The following is a 20590-nucleotide window of genomic DNA, read 5'->3' as shown; positions in this document are numbered from 1 at the left end:
ATTTTTTCTCTGTGTAGTTAAGGTGTAAGATTTAAAAGCTAGAGCTGAATTTCTGTCTTTAGTATCTCACTGTTGATTTGATCCCATGAGCTCCTTAGCTGTCTCTTCAGGAGAGGTAGAAGGAAAGCAGTGAGATACAATCTTCTGCGTCCCACCTGCTTTCCTAAGGAAGCACTAGTATCCCTCAGTGAGAAGCCATTCTTCTTGGAGGGCAAAATTTGTGCTGTGTGGTCTTGTTTTGAAATGTGGCATGTGACACAATGTTTCCTTATTTAGCACTCGGAGCTTTCTACCATCCAGCCTGCAAAGCTGAGGAGGATGAGCACTGTCCTTGCTTTGGCAGGACTTTATTGCCAACAACTCTCATCATTTAGATTTTGCTGAAGGGAAGAAAAGAAAACTGCATTTGCAATTATGTTCTCCAGGTTCTTGCTTGTTCTTTCTCTTGTTCACAATGGTTTGCAGCTCCCTGGTAAGTGCCCCCCGCTTACTTCCTGTGAAGGTGCCCGTGAAAGAAATGCCAGTCCTCTGGCATTTCTGGGTATCATGGTTCTGGTGCATTGTCTATATGTACATTATTAGTTTGGGGATGGGGAACCTCTTAATGTCAGGCAAAGCAGGCAGGCAAGAGGTAATGGAAGAATCTAACAGAAAAAAAGAAATGGTTAGAGAAGAAGGAAGCAGAGACTCAATTCTTTATGGCTTTATTCATATATAGAGGCACTATCACTTCAATAACTTCAGAAGATCAGACATAAAAAAGTAATTAGATATATTTAAATGCCTATTTTATTTTTTTATTATTTATTTATTTATTTAATTCTTTACTTCTGTGTTCTGATTTTTGAGCTGTTGGTGTCTGGGTAATGGTTAGCAAAATCAGGTAAAAAAACTTCAGGAGTAGTGAAATGCGAAATTATTTGTAGGATATTTAGATGTTCACATATGATGGCTGTGCAATCCAGAGAGACTTAATGCTTACAAAGAGGATTATTTTCATTCAGTGTTTTGAACAGACTCACTGAATTCACTGCCATTGCTAAAGTGGATAGAATAACTTTTTGTGAATTAAAATTGGATTAAATTTAGCAAAGTTATTGTGGAATTGCAGTCGTAACACTACTGCTATCCCTTTAGTTGCACTTCTCTTGTAGGTGTAAACAGATGTCTTCTGCAGAATTGAATCTTTAAGGTTAAATTCTTTTACCTTCTAAGTTCTGAGTAAAACTGTTACAGGTTGTGTCACAGTACATGGTATTTTTTTTTTTAATCACACACATTATCACTGCAGGCCAGAATAAGTATTTTCAGTGTACTCTATATTATCAATTAAATTAATTTCAATTTTTTGCTGGCTTTTTAATAAAATGTCTTTAACTTTTAAAATACATTTTAGTTCAGTATGATGCCTAGTGATCACAAAATGTACCAGGGACCAAAACTGGTTATGAATCCCACAAGCTTTTGAAGGAAATACTACCAGGTGGGTCACAAAGTACACCCCAAGGCAGCAGAGCAAAGTCATAGGCATAGTTCACTACTGCTGCTGATATTCATATCAGGACTGAAATAGCTCTGGTGCTTCTACTTTACCTTAAAGCTGACACTGTAATCATGATCAGAGAAACTAGCTGGAGAGCTAGGGACCCAATTTCTGGTACAGGTGGACCATCTACCTTCCACCAGCCTTTCCACATTGGCAAGCAGTGCCAATCCACTACTCCCTGGTCCTTACTACTTTCTCAGATTGTTATAGGTTTCCCAATGTCATTCCTGGTTTTATATTCAAGGCCCTCTGGCCTTCTCAGGGATTACTGTGGGCTCCTTGGTCTTGTATAGTGGAAAGGAAAGGAAAGCTGGATTTGGGAGTGGGGAGACAAATGGCTCAGCAAAGATGGCTGTGTCCCCACTAGGACACCTGTGAGATCTGGCAGGTTGAGGAAAGTTTGTAGAGGTCAGAGGTCTACAAAGCCATGCATCTGAGGACAGGTGGGAACAGGTTAATGGTAATAGCAGCGTGGTTGAGGGAGTTCTCATGACTGAGAAAAATCAATCCAACAAGCTGTGCTTCTGCTGCTGCTGCTGCCGCCCACCACTGATCCACAGTACAATGACATACAATCATGACACACGTATTCTATTGTCTACTTTATTAGTTTTCAATCAGCAGAATTGGTGTTGCACTGGACTCTGTTGAAAAACATCATGTTTTTATCTAATGAATGCAATGACTTCCTGTTCATGTGAATGGGAAACAGAATCATATGACATATTCACTATATGTATATTCTATACTAACCATTTACTATGTATTGTTTTGTTTTACAGACACTGAAACATTTTTAATATATAATAAAGTCAACAAGCTCTGTCTTCAGGCATCTGTTGCACAGTCAGTTAGAACTGCCACTTGCCATCAAGACAATGAATCACAAAAGTTCAGGTGGATCACAGATCATCAGCTTATGAGTGTGAAACTGAAATTTTGCCTGGGGGTGCCATTGAAGAAAGATCAGGCTATGGTCACTCTGTATCCGTGTAATCAAACAAGTGAGCTCCAGTGGTGGGAATGCAGAAATGAAAGCCTCCTTGCAATCCAAGGAGAAGATTTGTTTTTCAGTCCTGGCAATGAAGAATATGATAACGTTTTGTTAAAGAAGGGGTTGAGTGCAAAAAGTCAGTGGAAAATCTATGGGGCCATGGATGTTTTATGTTCCCAGGGATATGAAGGTACAGAAAATTGATTCTTTCATGCTTTGCATTAATTCCTTTCTGTGAGTTAGAGTGTTTCAGATCTTTTTCTCTGACTATTCTGATTCCTTCGGTGACCACCAGAGTTTTAGAAAATCAGTATACTTAAGGAATTAGCCTTGAATTTAATGTCATATTTATATCCAAGTGTGTATTATATACACACATTACTTTAGTCTGTGTATTATAGTACATTATTATTTCAAGTATTTTAAGTATTAATGCCAAAAATCAACTCTAAAAGAAAACCCTTAAGACTCAATCTATGAGTTTTAGAAGGCAGCATTCCTTTTTATTACGATGTTGGATGGATGAGAATCTAATTTCTTCAAAAGTGTGCATGCCTGAGTTACAAAAGCCTCATGCTTTTATTTAGTTACCTAATTAACAATTCAAAGCATTACATAATACTGTTACACCCACTTCCAAAACTGTCCCTTCCTCAGTACCACCCTCTCCACGTCTCTGACACACGTCCTGAATTTGAGGTGGAGGTCTCAAAAAGACCATCTCTTCATCTTTTCTACATCTTCCTCCTCTCCTTTGACACGGTATCATGCCATCTGGAATGGTTTCAAGGCTTCTGAATGCTTTGACTAGCTATCAGGTGTTATGTCTCTTTGTCAGTATATTTTCACAGCTAAAAAACCCTTTACCTCGTTCTGTTGAGACCTTAAAAAAGAATGATAAACAGCATTTAGGAATTTTGTACAAATTTTGTACAATTTTATACAAGCTATACTAGAAACTTATATAATATAGGTTTTATGGCTACAGTATTATATGTACTCTCCATATATTCTATAAATATATATTATATATTAGTATTTATCTATATACACACTTATACTGTGTATAAGTATTCTCTGAAGTCACTATTGCTCACCATACTGTGTCATTACATTATTAACGGAGTCTATAAACACTGATAAGTTTCTTATAGAGCTACATGGATGTGAAATTACATCCTCGTGAAAGAAGCACAATATGGGTGAGCTGAGAAAGGTCTGGAAGTACTGATGGAGGTGGAGAAAGTGTTGGTTTTGTGACTCAGCAGATGAGGATGCTCATGGAATAATTATAAACACCAATACAATTACCCTTTGTAATCAGCTGAAGTCTGATTGTTCTGTATGGCTTTCCCACATCCAGAATGAATGTTTAAAAAACCACCCCACAGGATATTTGAAATCTGAACTCTGAACCTTGCATGTGGGAGCTGCTTCACTGTATGTGAGATACCTAAATAGTCACTGGAATAAAACCAAAGATAGATATTGTAACCTATGTTTACTTTTTTCCATGAATCAGGACTTATAAATATTAGTTCCTTCTCTTGCACATGTAATATAAATCTTAACATTGTTTGAAGTAGAATTATTTTAAAGTGGAGCTCTGGAGCCTTATTAAGATTGTAAAAGCATCTTGGACCTCAAATATTACTTTACATCAGAATAACACTGCTCTAAAACATATGTCATCAGCTTAAGTCTAGAAAAGTGTTGAAATGAATTTTTTTATAGTTATGGGAAAGGAACCATTTAAAGAACTTTGAGACACAATTCAACCATTAGCTTAGGCTTTACTTTATTGACTCTTCACATTTATTTGCTGTTTTTAATTTAAAGTTATAATTTTGTTTTCTCAGAGACCTTTACACTGCTGGGAAATGCTTTTGGGGCACCGTGTGTGTTCCCTTTCATGTACAAGGAGCAGTGGTATGCGGAGTGCACGGCCGCCGGCCGGATAGACGGCTGGCTCTGGTGTGCAACCACTGCTGATTATGACACGGACCAGCGATATGGATTCTGCCCATCAAAAGGTAAGTTACCTCTTCCCACATGGTTCCCCTCTGTATTGGCAAACCAGCACTAGCAGAATATGGCTACCTTTATAATAACTTACAGCTTACAAAGATTTTTTTTTTTAGTATTGATGTATTGCTGCACCCTGCAGCTCTCTATGCAAGGAAATATCATTTTGCATAAAGACGTGGAAAAAAATGTGATTGCAGAGTAAAAAAGCATGCAGTTCCCACTAATTGTGGGGGTGTTGCTGAGCAACACAATAATTTTGAGACACTCACTGTGTCCCAGTCGGGATGTGTGCTGTCACCATTGTACAACCCTTCTCTGAGGGACTCCCATTGTGATGGATGTGGGCACAAAAATGAGCACTGTAGAAAAATTAATGATGAAGTTAATGTTTTGATCTGCATGACTTTCATGTGAATATTTTTTTTTGCTAAAGTGAAATGTGTCCTTTTATCCATGCTGTTAAACCCTATTCATATTGCCTGAGAAGTACTCTTTCCACCCTTTTTGACATCTGCCTGGCATTTCTTTGCAACTTCAATCACTTTCTTCCAATTCTATGATCACTTCCCTCTCCATCTCCCTTTATGGCCTTATTCTTTGCAGGGGAGCTTTGCATTCACAATGATGAAGTCTCCACCTGACAGATCTCTTATTTCCCCTGTATTCCTCCCCATTACTCCTGTTACAAATTATGTCTTTTATTATTAGAATGCCCCTTTACTCCAATTGATACAAAATGGTCTTTTGGTGTGGTACAAATCCTTAGTCAAATATGCTTTCCAGGTTGCTGCAAGGACACCATTGCTGTGTGACAGACATACCCAGAAGCTCTTCACAAGGGGATGGGATTTATCTAATAACTGTTTTGATGCTAAATTCAGGTCTAGAGCTGGTTCTTATGGCTCTCAGTGGGAACTGCTGTCCAGAAAGAGAAGAAGAGGTTGCACATCTTTTTAAAGTTTTCATGTAGGATTTCTGCCACAGCACTACCTACAATATATTTTCCTATGCAATCACTTCCCTTGAGGTAGTTCCTGAATTATGTATCTTCATGGAACAGGAGGCCAGCTTAACCTGTCAGTTTACTGGCCTTAATTTTGTGCTCTTGAAAGAACCGACCAGGTCACGCTTAAGGAGAATGCCATGCAGAATGAGAACCTGCAACTCATTTTTCTGTTGCCAAGTTACTACGATACCCAATGTAATTATTTTCTCCACAGATAAAGACAGCACCTGGACTACAGACCTGTTAACAAATGTCCACTACCAAATAAACTCTGACTCGGCTCTCACGTGGCACCAAGCCAGGAGGAGCTGTCAGCAGCAAAATGCAGAATTATTGAGTATCACAGACATTCATGAACAAACATACCTTAAGGGTAAGCAAGTAAAGAAAGCCCTGAGTTAGATTCAGGATCTGTTCAGTCCATCATAACAACTAAGCATTATTTAGTATGATTTTGGCCGTTGTCTTTGGACCTAAATATGTCTGGGCAAAAAACCAAAATCCTTTAGAATTTGCAAGTTCACATCAAAATTGCTGCTAAGTATATCAAGAATTCAAAGTATTCCAGCATCCTTCAAGAGTAACAGTTTGACTTCTTGTTTAAAAATCCTGTCTTATACTAAAACTTCACTAAAATTTTTTTTGATGAGGGGAAAGGAACCTGAAAAGTAAATTAAAATTTCACTTTTTGTCAAAAAGAAAGTTTTTTAAAAAATGAAAATAAAAAAGATAAATCTTTATGACAAAAGAAATATTTTTTTTTATATAAAATGCAGTTTAACTGCTGTTTTTTTAACTGACTTGGCAAAGAAAAATATCAGTTATTCATAGACCCTAAATTGCAGCTTTACCTATCCATGTATTGCTGAAGGAATAGTATGGAAGAAACTATCTATTGTTATTTTTAAGGATGAATTTAACTTCTAAGACATTTATTATTATTTTTTATACTAACACAGTACCAATATTTCTACTTAAATAAATGTTGTACTTAAATAAATGTGTAGCATTTAACCTATTCTACAGAAATAATTTCATTTTGGATATTCTCTGTGCATATCATCTGGTCTCATTTTACATTAGTGAGAGAATAAGAGAAGGGGATTCTGTTTGTTTATTTTTTACAGTACTCAAAGCTTTGGCATTTTTCGATTTATCAAGTATTTCAGTATCTGCAAATATTTGTAGTTAGATATTTAATAACTGCAAGTCTTCCGAGAGACATTATTAGTGACCATTACTAATATGAAAGTGTTTTATAAATTAATGTATCTTCCTTTTGTTACTTAGAATTAACTGAAGGTACAGATTCTGCGCTGTGGATTGGACTCAACAGACTGGACTTGAGGAGTGGATGGGAGTGGGTTGGAAGCAGCCCTTTCCAGTACTTAAACTGGGCTCCAGGTATATATGACTTTGTTTGATTTTGTACTTCCAAAGAGAAAATATACACATCTCAAATACTGCTGTAAATTTTATTCTCAGATAGATATGCCATGAGATAAGGATTTCAGCTTTTCTTGCTTTAGCTTTAGAAAACCTTTTCTATAGCAGTATAAGCCAGAAACTATTGCAAAAAATATTTTAGCTCTGACAGCCACATTGCCTGTCCCTAAAATATTTGGTTTTCTATTGCTTGACTCCAGCCACAAAACTATGAGGAGTTTACATGTTCATATCCACTTACATAACTTACATACTACATTTCATACAGACATGCCCACTATCAGAGGCTTACCTCAACTCTTAACAAAGCTGGAAAAGACATGACCTTTGGAGCTCTGACTTCATCCAGGAGTTATTTGTCCATGCATTTTACAGCTTAGAGTTCTATTTGCCTTTCAGAAAAGTTCACTCTTTCTTTTTCCTATACTTTTCCCAAAGGAAGCCCCTCTCCAGAATCTGGAAAAATTTGTGCGGTTTTGAATCCTGAAACCAAAGCTAAATGGCAAAATTGGGAATGTGATCAGAAACTTGGTTACATTTGTAAGAAAAAGAACTTTACCTTGGTTCCTTCAGGTATGTTGATATATGTTGATAATTAGAGTAGAAGCTGTTATCTGAATCACTGGGCATTCGTATTGACAATGATGAGCAGGAGAATTTTATTAGAAATAGAAATTATTTCTTGTTTATCTGGTTTACTTTTTACAACCATTGTACCCTTTGTAGTCTGATCTCCAGTCCCACAGCACACAGAATGAAACAGATAAAAGGGAAGAGTGTCCAGCTAGTCCCTTCTGTCTACGATTCGATGTTCAGGTCTCCCCCTTGAATACATACACTGCTGACCATCAAAGGGGAGAACAAAACAAAAATTATTTTTCAGAAGAGGGACAATAGTAAAAATCAGCAAAAGGAAGAAAGATGGAGAACTTACAGTGTGGCTCTAAGTCCTTCTCCATGACTTGTTGTCAACCAGCTTAGCAAGTTCACAGGTCTCTGCAGAAGTGATAGAAGATCGACACCAATGAAGATCAGTACATTGAAATGAGAAAAGATATTTTAAGTGTATAAAGATTTCCCTGTTGGTGTGACCCCCTGTGTGCACCTGGCTATAAATCTGTCTCGATGACTCTTACTCTATCAATATACTTAATCCTTTAAAAATTCATAAGCCTTCTATGTTAAGTGCAGATAATGTCTGATTTGTCTGACAAATACTAAGTAATACAGAAGGTGGTGAAACTAATAGATTAGTGTCAAATAGACATTTGACTGACCTTAGAAATTGTATAAATACTATTTGTATTAAAAATCTTTCATTTTCCAAGTTAAAATTACCATATTCATAATTGCATTTATGTTTACTATGTTTTGTGTCTATCATTTCTTTATAATGAGAATTTTAAAAAAAAATTCTTAGTTTAGAACTTTTGCACAGAGTAAGTGAAAATATTTTCAGTGTCATGTCCCTTGTATGGCAATTGAACTCCTCTAAAGTCCCGATATTTGTTCCTAGGTGACGTTGGGCCTGTTACTTGCCCAGGTGGGTGGGTGCCATATGTAGATCACTGTTACAAGATCTTCAGGGAGAGCAAAGGATGGGAAGCAGCTTTGACCTCTTGTCAGAAGCAAGGGAGTCACCTGGCCAGCATCCGAAACCTTGAGGAGCACAGCTTTGTGGTGTCTCGCCTTGGGTACAGTGAGTGTTTCCAGGGTGTCTTTTGCCTTTTTCTGCATGTATGGAACACCAGACAGATTAATTGAGATTTCCAGCTGAGTTTTGGATGTTGTCAAAACTCTGATTTTACTTACTGCTTAAATAATTGAGCTAGGGCTGGGAGGCTGTGCTTAGGGTCTTTCTCTCCTTTTTTCATTTTGTTGGAAGAAGCTTAAAACATTCACACTTCATACAACATAGAAGCAGTATTTTAAAGCCTGACCAGTGCAACAGAACCTAAAAAGTAACTACTATTCACGCAGTTCTATCATACTACTATGGTGTATTAACATTAGGCTGGTAATTTACTCCCACTGCTATGAAGAAGAGGAGCCAGATTTTTTTATCTAGTGCAGGGATTTCTTTACAACCTAATTTTCCAAAGCATACTGTCTTAATTTTAATATCCATGTCAAAATATTAGTTTATAAAATGATCATAAAACACACTAAATAATTTTCTGCTTCATAAATTTACGAAAGGAGTTATATGTCCAAAGCTTAATGGTGCTGTGAAAGGGTTGCAGTGGCATAAGGGGTCTTATTTGGTTCTCTTTCCAAGGTCTTATCTAGTTCTCTGTTTCCACCGTTTAGAGCCAACAGACAAGCTGTGGATTGGGCTGAACGACCGTAAGGTTCAAATGTATTTTGAATGGACTGATGGTACCCCAGTGACATACACAAAATGGCACCTGGGAGAGCCATCCACCACAAACAACAGGCCAGAAGATTGTGTACTGATCAAAGGCCAGGTGACATTACCCAAAACATATTTTACCTCCACATTTAAACGAAAATCTTAATAAAAGACTAAAGTGCTCTTACTATTTCAGAAAAGAGCTAAGGCTGGAAAAAGGGATGGAGGGGAAAAAGGATGAGATTAAATACGACCTTTCAAAAAAAAAAAAAAGAAAGCATTATTGTGTCATGGGTGAAATTTTCTCTTTAAGTACATCTGAAAGTCAAAAATTAAATTATTAGGGCTATAAGACAGGTCTCTGAAGGTAATTTGAGCACATTCTCTCATTTTCCTCTGGTGATAATGGTGGCATGTGGGGATCCATGATTCCTGCTGACTCCTCTGTGCCTGCTCACTTGCTATCTCATGGCACAACTGTTTGTGCAGGGCCCTGCAGAAGAGGGGACAAATTTTATGCACCCTCCTCCCTTCCTATCAACATGAGCTGTGGCTGTACTGCTATAGCCCAGTTTATATTTCGCTGAATATGAACAGATTTGGTTTTGTTATCATCTAGGGAAATTGGATAAGGAAAAAAACCATTTCTGTTTACAAAATGAGAAGAGAAAGAAAATTAATAGTTTCAATTATAAAGAAACACATTCATCTTCTTTAAATTATTCATCTTTATCTCCTTCTTATTGCAAACCTTTTCCTGCTGCAGGATGGCTATTGGGCAGACTTTTTCTGCGAGAAGAAAGCTGGCTACATTTGTAAAAGAAAGGCTATATCAAAAATAGCTAGTGAAAAGGAAATTACTGATGCAGGTTGCAAAAAGGTAAGTATATGAGAATGGAACATCAGTTTCTCAGATAGAATAAGCACCTTATCTCGAATCACCTAGAATTGTTTGAATTGTGTATATTATTTCACTGCAAAAAGTATCTAAGTCATAATATTCAGGATTATTAGGCTTAATTAATTTTAAATAATGATACACAATAATACACAATATCACGATTATCTAAAATTTGAATGGAAATCCTAAAATCTTGTTACAGGGCTGGAGCAGGTATGGGACCTACTGTTATTTTATAGGACATGTTCCAGCAACATTTTCAGAAGCAAACACCACTTGTGAAGGAGAAGAAGGTTATTTAGCCACAGTTGAAAGTAGGTATGATAATGACTTTTCCTTGACTTTTAAATAGGCAAAGGTTGTATCATATGAAATATTCAAACGCTAAAACAACGTCAAACAGCAGATTGTCTAAGTAAGAGATGAGGTCTCTAGCTGAACAACAAAAAAATCTTGCTTTTCCTTTTTGTTTGTATGGAATCAGAATCCTATCATAAGATCTCCCACAGTCTGAAGCAAGGAAAAGGAGAAAAGAATTCATCATCATGTTAGGCGAGTAGGATTTGGATAAATGACTGTTTTCACTTGTGTCTTTATGATCCCTTTTACAGGTATGAGCAAGCCTATCTGACTAGCCTTGTTGGGCTGAGGCCTGAGAAATATTTCTGGCTTGGCCTCTCTGATGTCGAGAACCAAGGCACTTTCAGGTGGGCCGATGGTGAAGCGGCCTCCTTCACGCACTGGGATGCAGGAATGCCTGGTAGGTGCTGGGATGGTGGACGGTAGCTGCTCTCTGCAGTCATGGTCCCTATTTGGGTTTGAATTTGAAATGTCCTCTGAATTTTATGCTTTAAACTTTCAGTATCTTTTACAATATCTGGCAGTTCTCAAATTCCATCTTTTAATTTCAAAGGGAAAAAATCGAACTGCAGTTTTATATTAGGACATCTGATGTATTTACCCATAAGATGAATCTTTTGGCCTATCTTCACAGGGATATAACAGGAGTTAAAAACAGGTCCTGAGACTATTCTACTCTCATTCCTCTAATAGAAAAGTTAGCCTGGGAGAAGAATCTGAAAAAGAGCAACTGTAATAAGGAATTTAAGTCGAGAATTACAAATTCATAGTAACAGAAGTCATCGTACCATTATTATTTTTATTTGTGATACAAAGAAAACTGTATTCATGGGTTCATACTGTGCAGAAACACAGAAAACAAGATTTCACAATGCCATAGGGGAATCTGCTCTCAGTAATCCTTTGTCTGAAAACTTTCTTGAAAACCTTCAATGAGGTTACAAAATATAAAATAAAAATAATAAAAAATTACAAAATACATAGACTAATAAAACTTCAGTAAACACCATGAGAAGAAAGCTTACCAGGCAGTCTGTAGTGCCAGCAGATGATCAGAGTATGAAGAGAGCACTTAGAGATCATGTTAAGGAATCTTCCCTGTCTGACCACCCAGGAGCAGCTCTGGCAGTCACACTTGCACCACCTAAGCCCAAACTGAGACCCCTTCACAGCTACACACCCCACACTCACACAGTCAGACCAGGTTTCTGTACTGGCTCAGCCCCAGGTTTCCCATAACAGAGTCTCAGCCGCCTCAGTCCTTAAAATAATTTAATAATGGTGCAATAACAAAATGACAGCTGGAGTGGGTGTCTGTGAGAAGGGACCATGAGCAAAGGAAACCCTGGGCTTTTTCACCATTGCAGTCTAAAACTGTCAAAGTCTGTGGTCCTGGGCTCCTGCTGTGTCTCTTCATCTCTGTTCACCTGGCCAGTGTCCTGTGCCCTTTGCTATGCAAACGGTTGGAGCCAGATCACGACCTCTTACCTTGGGCTCCCACCACCCACAGCTCAATCTGTAGCTGTCACTGCAGCTTGCAAACTGAACTACCTGCACTAAATGCATTCCTCAACAGTCAGTCCAGAACAGTAAAGAAAAACACTTTCTGTGGGCTTTCTGTGCTGGAAAATTTCTTTGTGATGGTATGGTTGGAGAGTCTATTTCAAGATGAAAGATCAAGAGAATAGATTATGGAGCAAATAGATGACCTGAAGTCCGGACTAAGCATGACTGCAAAAGCATCCAGGAGCTGTTAAGATTATGTTAAATGAACTGCTCATTTTAATGTGTTACTACCTGTTAAAACTGCCTTGTTAAAGCTGAGGGGTGGAAAAAGACAAATTTGGTGATAATGTTTAAAACAGTTCCAGAATATTTGAGGAAATACAGACCAGTGAGTCATTAGTAAATTAGCTGAATCTGTAATAAAGAAGATATAGTGGGAAAGATACGTAAAATCGCTTCTGTAAAGGAAGTCATGCTCACAGATCTCCTGGAGCTTCCCACAGGAGCCAAAAGCATATGAATAAGGGAAATTTAGTCAGAGTGGTCTCTCTGAATTATCAAAAGCCTTTCAGATAATTTGACCTAACACAGAGAAGCTCTTACATAAATAAAAATTTTGATCAAAAGGCACTGAGTTGAAGGTGGATTTTTTTATAAGGTCTATTTTTTATTGGAAAGAGTGTTCATTAATGACCTGTGTAAAGTAAGTAGAAATGAGGTTGTCACTCAAAACCACAGGATTTTACTGTAACCCCCCCTCCCCTTACTTTCTAGAATTAATTACGTAGGACATTCAAAATAAAAAAAAAAGAAAGGCAGGATCCTAAAAGGATCATGGCCTCCTCAAAAAAAAATAGTACTCTGCCTGTGTGAAAAATACCTAAAATATAACTTTGCTTTTCAAGTGCTATTATGTGGCAAGAAGTGAATGACTGCTGCTTAAAGATTTTAGCAAAGAATTAAACAATTCACACTTTATAAAATATCTAATGTTTATTTTGTTTCTTTTTTTCTCATAAAGGAAGTAGTCCAGGATGTGTAGCCATGAGAACTGGAACTGCGGCTGGATTATGGGATGTTCTGGACTGTGAGACAAAGCAAAAATATATCTGCAAGCAGTGGGCAAAGGGTGCAACAATTCCACCTATTCCAACTACTGCTGTGGTGCCCACGTGCCCTGAAGGTTGGATATCAAACAACCATAGAAGTTCCTGTTTTAAAGTAAGTGCCTTTGTATTTATAAGAAGAAGGACTTTGAACTCCTTAGTTTGGAGAAAAAAATAAATAAGAAAGAAAGAAAAATTAACTGACATCTTTGTTTTGCAACATCTGAAGTTGGAACATAGCAAAACCCAAATACCCAAAGATTCTTCTCAGGGAAGTATCCATAAGATGAGAGAAACTTATGAAGAAAGATGAAATTGAAGGGAATGGACACAAGGGAAGGGAGAAGGGCACAGGAAAGAAAATGAGGAAGTTTGTGCCCCAGGGGTCGAATGAACTGGAGCAGAAAATGGAAGAAAAGGAATATAAATATCAAGGCCCTAGAAAGACACAAAGAGAAAAACAAAAAGAAAAACAAGGGACATTTTCAGATTAAAATTATTGAAAAAACAATGTTAAAATTCTGTATCAAATAGCAGAATCAGCAAAACTTGTCTGTTGGCGTTGCTCTTTATATCTGTTGTGGTCACTAGGTTGTACAAAGATCCAGTATTTGTCTGAGATCTGTGAGAGTTTGGGGAATGAAGCAGAGAAACAGTGAGGTATATTCTCCATCAACACAATGCCTAAGGATGGACCTTGCTAAAATAAGCACATTATCCCCCGAAATAAACCATAAGAAGTCACATGAAAGGTTAATTAAACCTGTGTTTATGAAGGGCATTTATTTGAGAGTTTCTGATGCAAAGCTACAGATAACTTGGTTTTGAAGTACACTCAGTTGTGTCTGAGTAGGCACAAAAAAAGAGTTTGAACAAGAAATGAGGGTAATTTGCAAACACTGATTTGGGATCATGCAGAATTGAAATGTGCTAATTTAGTGTGAAATGTTAATATTTCTTATCATTTTATTGAATTAATGAGTTCTTCTCCTTTTGTTATTTTTTCTTTTTTTTTTTTTTTTTCAAACTCAGTTGAAATGCTATTTACTTTTGCTCCTGTATCCTCAAATCATAATTTTAACTGTGGTCAAAGTCATGCTTTTTCTCTCTTAAATTAGTTAGACATCATACTGCAAATGTAAAGTGAGAGATGTAAACCACTGTGAGGTACTTCTTTTGCCTATATCTTCAGACTCCTCTCAGGCCATCTTGCCTCTCCATCACAACCCTTTCCATTCATCTATAAGGTCACATGGGCCCTCCTCCAGATAAAACAAATTAAAGGGAATTGTATTCCGTTCTAGCAATTCCTTCCCTTTTTTTTTTTTTTGTCAGTACTATGCTAACTAGGTAGCCAACTCTAGTGCAAAAATTTTATGAACTGAGTAGGTAATGGCATTTCTCTTATGGACTTTCACTTGGCTTGCTTGAAATCTCATTTATGGGTGAGCAAGACTATGAGTCATTATTTTATTATTATAGCACATGTATGATACATTTTACAGTATTTTTACAGTATTTTTACAGTGTTTTTGCAGTAATTTCTCCATAGTGTTTTCACAGATCATATACTAATAAGAAATCATGGTTTGAAGCTCGAGTTTTTTGCAGACAAATAGGGGGAGATCTGGTCAGCATTAACAGTAAAGAGGAGATACCGTTACTAATAAAAGCAATACGGTGAGTATTTGCTGTATATTTATCTTACCAGATTTAAAAGACTTCTCATATAAACTATTATGAATGATCTTAGATGATTTCTGAAACATATGGATTCCTCAAAAGCCAAAAAACCTCAGATACTTTGAAATGTATCTACTCTTTAGTCTTTTTATCCTTTCCATGAAAAAAAAAAATGTTGTTTGCATCTAGAAAAATTTAAAACATCCACCAGTATCATGATTACTAGATAGAATTTAGAAACACATGAAATATTTGGTATTTTTAGTATGGTAGAAAACATGACCAGTATATCTAGTGTTGACCTACCTTGAAGTAGTCAATGCTGAGACCATGTTCTGAATCTGTGAAGGCCTTCCCTAAGTAAACAGAACATCAGGGAAATACAGGATCAATACTAATATTAAGTCTGATAACTGAGCCATTGCAACTGAACCACAGAAGTATTACTTATTTCTATGAAGAACATATGTATGCCCTTCACCAAAGGTAATAGGGTAATAATTGCAACTTTACTGCTTTTAAAATATTCTCTAGAAAGTTCAGTTATGTATTTCTGGATGGGTTTTTTGTGTTGGTGCTTGTACACTACTCTGCCCTGTAATTTCTCTTAGTGCCTCTCGCTGTAGTTTTGAAACTGTTTGGCTCGGTATATTTTCTTTGAATCCAGATGAAGGATTTGCCTGGAGTGATGGCTCTCCAGTGAGTATTTTAATTTTCCATCATATTTGTTTGCTTAAGATATTTTGGGATTTCTACATGTACTTTTTGGGCTTTTGCTATTGTCCTCATCAAAGAAAACACCAGTCCTGCAAACATTCACACGGCTGTTAGCCTATATCACCATGACTAATATCGCAGCAAAACATTTTAATACATGGTAATTATCTGTATCTCATCAGAATCTGTGGCTTTCTGTGCAGCACTCCAACATATTTTCTCTTCTGAGAAGATAATATGAACACAAAATGTCAGAACATACAAATTCATTATGGTGGATCTTGTATCCTGTCTCTGGCAGTGGCCATAAACATCTTAAGAACTAATCAAACAGCAAGTGTGTTTTCCAGTATTATCCCGCATCGTCCAGTAAGTGACAGCTCAGGGTCTTTCAGGACTGGAACTCAGATTTGTAATCTTAATATCTTTATTTCCTTTAATTTATCCAGGCATCTCTTAAGCCCATGCAGACATCCACAGCTGTGGAAAATATTCCTGCAGTAGTTCACTCTTTATTATGCTCTCTCTATTCCTACTCTCTATTTGCCTATTTTATTTTTAACAAAAGCAAGGAATTTCCTCTTATCCTGCTCACATTATTTTCCATAAAAGTTTCAAGAAGCAACCTTATCACAAATTTCTTGAAAATCCCACGTAGGTTGTACCAAATGGGTCTCCCTTCCCATTTGGATGTTAATTTCTTCAGAGGTAATTCCACCAGGTTTGTAGGACCTGACTTCCCTCTCAAAAGTCACACTCCCATCTTCATTAACCACAGGAAAGGGAAGAAGTGAATGTTGAATTGATGATACATGATGTGGTCACTGTCACCAGACAGCTGCTGGACAATGTGTTTTTCAACCAGGTCACAACTGATGAAGTGAAAACTACTCATGCTATGATTAAAATGAGTGTCATGGGGGTAAAGTTCATACTATATGAAATTCAGTAGAAACAGTCCGTTTGCCTGTTTCTATTCTCTCTGTGTCTCGGGCTCAAGGCACAAACAAGAGAAAAAGCCCACCATGCCAAGACAGCCTGATCTTCTGATTGCTTTCCCCACATTTCCACCTCTAGCTAAAACCATAACCTTTCAGATAAAACCAGTTTGTTTCTGTTTGCCAATGAAGAATACAACTACTGAAAAAAATGGAAAGAGTAACAAAGCTGATTTCTTCTATAGGTTAGGTACACAAACTGGGATGATAGCTCAAGAAATTCAGGAGGACACAAGTTCTGCGGCTCACTTCATTTTCCATCTTCTAAGCAATGGTCTCTTTCGGTCTGTGAAGTACAGCTTGACTGGTTTTGTCAAATAAAACAAGGTAGATTTCTTCTTCTCTTTAGGCAAGAAGCTTAAAAAACTTTAATAAGCAATTATTTCTAAGTTGCTGGAGCAAGACACAAAATTTTGAAGAATTGTTCTGTGCAAATGGGGAGTATTGAGTAACATATTATAGGCTTTGATTTTTCAATGATAGATGATAAGAATAAATAGATTTATTTTTTGACATAAATTAGGGTGTATAAATAATCCATATGTTTGCAAGGGTTTAACAGATGCAAAGTTTTTGAATATTAAGAAGCATTTGCTTTTATTTTTGTAATGTAAGAGGTAAGGAGTTGTAAAGAGTTGCACTGTATTCCTTACAATACTGCTTTTTATACTAACACCAGTAAAGCTAAAAACCGAATACAATATCTTTGTACACCAAGATTTAGTGGTGCTCCAAGTCATCTTTTCGCGTTCTTGAGGATTCAGTTGCTTTTGGAAATACAACAGCATAAAACAGTGTCATTTCTTTTTCTACCACAACCAGAAATAACTCACAGTACGTATACACCCCCCCCCCCCCCATCCATATATACATATATATAAACAAATAAACATATGTATAGAGAGAGTCATATTTCCTTTTGCTTATGAATATTTGGCACTGGAGAATTTTTTGATAGAGCTAAAGTAAATCTAGTGGAATTTATCTCCTTCTTAATAAAAATACCCCTCTGGTGAATTATGGAATGTCTACTGATTGATCAGTAAAGGAGCTGTACCCTAAAGTTTAAAGTGTTTCATATAGATCTACTCTTACTTACAGACTGGAAGAGCAATTTTTCCTTGCCTTGCTCTGCTCAGGAATGTGATTCAGTCAAGGCTATGACTTTATTGATGTGAAGCACAGTTTAAGATACAAAGTTAAAAGTAGATGACCATGCATATTGCATAATGTGCAGCTGAAATGTGTGGCTAAGCCTGCTTTCTAGTCAGTGGTAAAGGAGTGGAGAATCCTGCTCTTTTCCTCACTCTTCTCCTTGAAGTCAGTAACAAGATACATCATAAAACACGCTACAGAGATGTGCCACACCTTCTATTCTCTTCTTTTTGCAGGAGTGCCATTAAAATCTGAACCAATTGACACATACGGTAGGTCTCTGTGTACATTTTTCTTATTATTTATTTTTTTTTCCTAAAATTGTTATTCTAAACTAAGCTTTTATGTTCTACAGATACAGAATTTAAAAGTACGTTATTTATTTTCCAGCATACAAAACCACTGCAGATGGATGGGTCATATATGAAGATAAGCTCTACTATATCAGCAAAGAACAGGTCTCCATGGAAAAAGCCCAAGAGTTTTGCAGGATGAATTCTGCAGACCTAGCTGTTGTTAATAGTAACAGTGAGAGAAGGTTCTTAAAGAGAGCACTACAGGAAAATGTAAGAATCATTATAAACAGACTGTCTAAAGTAGAAATGCTTGTGACAATCTGCATGTAAAACTTGTATCAGAAGTAGAGCCATCAGCATTTTCACTAGTGAAATCTCCCCAAATGCACCCTTTGATCCCATGGGATTTGGTCCCTCCTGCTCTGTGCTGTCTGTGCTGAGGCAGTGAGGCAGGCTGTTGGGAAGAGCAATGTGGGAAGGTACCAGCTGTGCTGTCTTGGGAAGCAGCTGGTGTGAGAGGGAGAACTGAGGTCAATTTTAGACAGTGCTGCAACCTTGGAGAGAGAATGAAAGCAGAATACCAGTTTCTGACTCAAGATCTGCTTCTTTCCTACCCTATCCTAAAGGACCTCATTGCTGCAGGACTCAGCTCTGATGCCCCAAATAAAAACCTGCTTCTGTGTCTGAGCATATAAATACATTGCTGTGCTGAACTGCAAGCGTGTGCTTTATTGCTGTCAACTTCAGTGATTGCTCTGTGAGCCCAATCAAGGGTGTATCCATTTCTGCTTGTTTTACTTCAAAGATTTTTTTTTTTTTTTAAATTTTAATAGTATCTTTCTGCTTTAGGAACCATACTGGAGCAAGTCAAGTGCATACTTCATTGGTCTAAAAGTAAGCCTTGATAAAAAGTTTAGGTAAGTTAAGATGATCAGTACAGCTTTTAACATGTAGAAAGAAATACAATATTTTATGTAGCTGGAGGTACTGAATATGTTATTTTCCAGGTCTGAAGGCAGTTCCACATACTTTGTACAAAGCAAAATGGAATAGTCCTAGGACATTCTGAAGTCCAATAGTTTTCACCAAAAATAAATAGGAAAAGAACGTTTTTTTCTTGAGTAAGCACTTACCCAAAGAAAGGCTTGGCAGTTCTACTCTCCATACATTCTTAATTTTCTTTCAAAGATTTGTCCCATAAATAGGAGTGATACTTCACTATACTGAATTTTATACCTCTAAACATGCACACTTAAAACATTCTCTCTGTCGTAGGGCCTAGCTTCCTTAGGCTTTTTGTCTATACGTCATAGCTTCAGAGAGGTCCTCCAGAGTCAGGAAAATGTGGACAATGAGTACAAAAGTTGCTTCTGACAGAGATGGCTAAGGCAGTCTCTGCAAAATCCTGTTCCAGGAGAAAAGTCAGCAGAAGTTTACACTACAGAAACATTATCAACTATTCTGAAAAAACCTACACGCAAATAAACTCAAAACTAAAGTAAAAGATACTGAAGAGCAGGATGCACTGCTTATCTTCCCATCTGCTAGTTAGGACACATCTGGGAGGTGAAAAAACATGCTTCTGATGTTGACCTGAAACAGATTAGAGGAGATCTGAATTTAACCTTTCTGTTTTATGCCACTGTTGAATGCCTGTAAATCACTAACAGAATGTTAGTATGTAAAAGAGGAGTGGGGAGAGATAAGTTGATAGTGACTGGGTCAGTACATGATTCTAACCTGATTTAGGAGACAAATTAGGGAGATGTGGCATTCCTTGGGTTCAGTGAGCACCTCCTTTATTTAGATCAAGTGTACCATAAGCAGCAAGAGATAGATGAGGGAGCTGAATTTGTTTCCCACTTCAGGCTTACTGACCTAAATTCTGAAATATTGATTAAAATGCAATGCCAACCTCTCCTTCCTTCAATAGCAATATATTAAAGTACAAAGCATGTAAACATAAAGGAAAAAATGTCAATTTTGGTACTTCAGAAATGGTAGTTTTAAAGCTGACACAATGTCCACAAGACTCAATAGAAAAATATCTGTAAAGGTATTTTTCTTTGGGGTAAAATCCACAGAAAAGTTTTTTCATCCTTGTTTGCATCTATGAAAACATCAGGAATGCTCAGATTGGGAAGCATAATATTAATTAGGGACACAATGAAATAAGTTAAATAAATTTTTAATATATTTATCTGTATTATGTATTTTGACTAACTGAAAATGGTTTCTCTTATTAAATTTTGTCATACCAATCCTGCACGTTAACAAAAATGTGCTTGGTGTATTATTTTTCCTATTTTACAACCAGAAATATTTTGCAGAAATTGCTTGAAATTAGAATAATCAGATAAAGAGAGGAAAACCTTTAACAGTCCTTCCAGTTTTAGCCAGTTCCCATTAATACTTGTGTATATTCTTATTTTTGAGATGTTAATTAGGAGTATCATCTCACAATTGAAGTGTATTAGTAAATAATTATTTGCATT

The 20590-nt window shown here is 36.8% G+C and overlaps 1 protein-coding gene across 1 annotated transcript in view; it reads left to right on the top strand.

The window, feature by feature from the left end:
* The first annotated feature begins 357 nt into the window (after window positions 1-357).
* The window catches only part of LOC113954395 (macrophage mannose receptor 1-like), a 34326-nt gene continuing 14093 nt past the window's right edge, over window positions 358-20590 (top strand). The window contains exons 1-18 of the mRNA XM_027658629.1: window positions 358-472; window positions 2329-2730; window positions 4400-4573; window positions 5789-5947; window positions 6865-6978; window positions 7459-7593; window positions 8537-8719; window positions 9331-9488; window positions 10140-10253; window positions 10477-10592; window positions 10886-11034; window positions 13162-13361; window positions 14799-14926; window positions 15541-15628; window positions 16830-16971; window positions 18036-18071; window positions 18190-18365; window positions 18945-19012. Coding sequence (XP_027514430.1) covers window positions 415-472; window positions 2329-2730; window positions 4400-4573; window positions 5789-5947; window positions 6865-6978; window positions 7459-7593; window positions 8537-8719; window positions 9331-9488; window positions 10140-10253; window positions 10477-10592; window positions 10886-11034; window positions 13162-13361; window positions 14799-14926; window positions 15541-15628; window positions 16830-16971; window positions 18036-18071; window positions 18190-18365; window positions 18945-19012 — 2600 coding nt within the window. The 5' untranslated portion in view covers window positions 358-414. The remainder of the gene's footprint in view (window positions 473-2328; window positions 2731-4399; window positions 4574-5788; window positions 5948-6864; window positions 6979-7458; window positions 7594-8536; window positions 8720-9330; window positions 9489-10139; window positions 10254-10476; window positions 10593-10885; window positions 11035-13161; window positions 13362-14798; window positions 14927-15540; window positions 15629-16829; window positions 16972-18035; window positions 18072-18189; window positions 18366-18944; window positions 19013-20590) is intronic.

This window comes from Corapipo altera, unplaced genomic scaffold, assembly GCF_003945725.1.
Source record: "Corapipo altera isolate COAL_440 unplaced genomic scaffold, ASM394572v1 63, whole genome shotgun sequence".
Lineage (NCBI taxonomy): Eukaryota > Metazoa > Chordata > Aves > Passeriformes > Pipridae > Corapipo > Corapipo altera.
The sequence above is the reverse complement of the archived record's forward strand: the minus strand, read 5'-3'. Positions and strand labels throughout refer to the sequence as shown.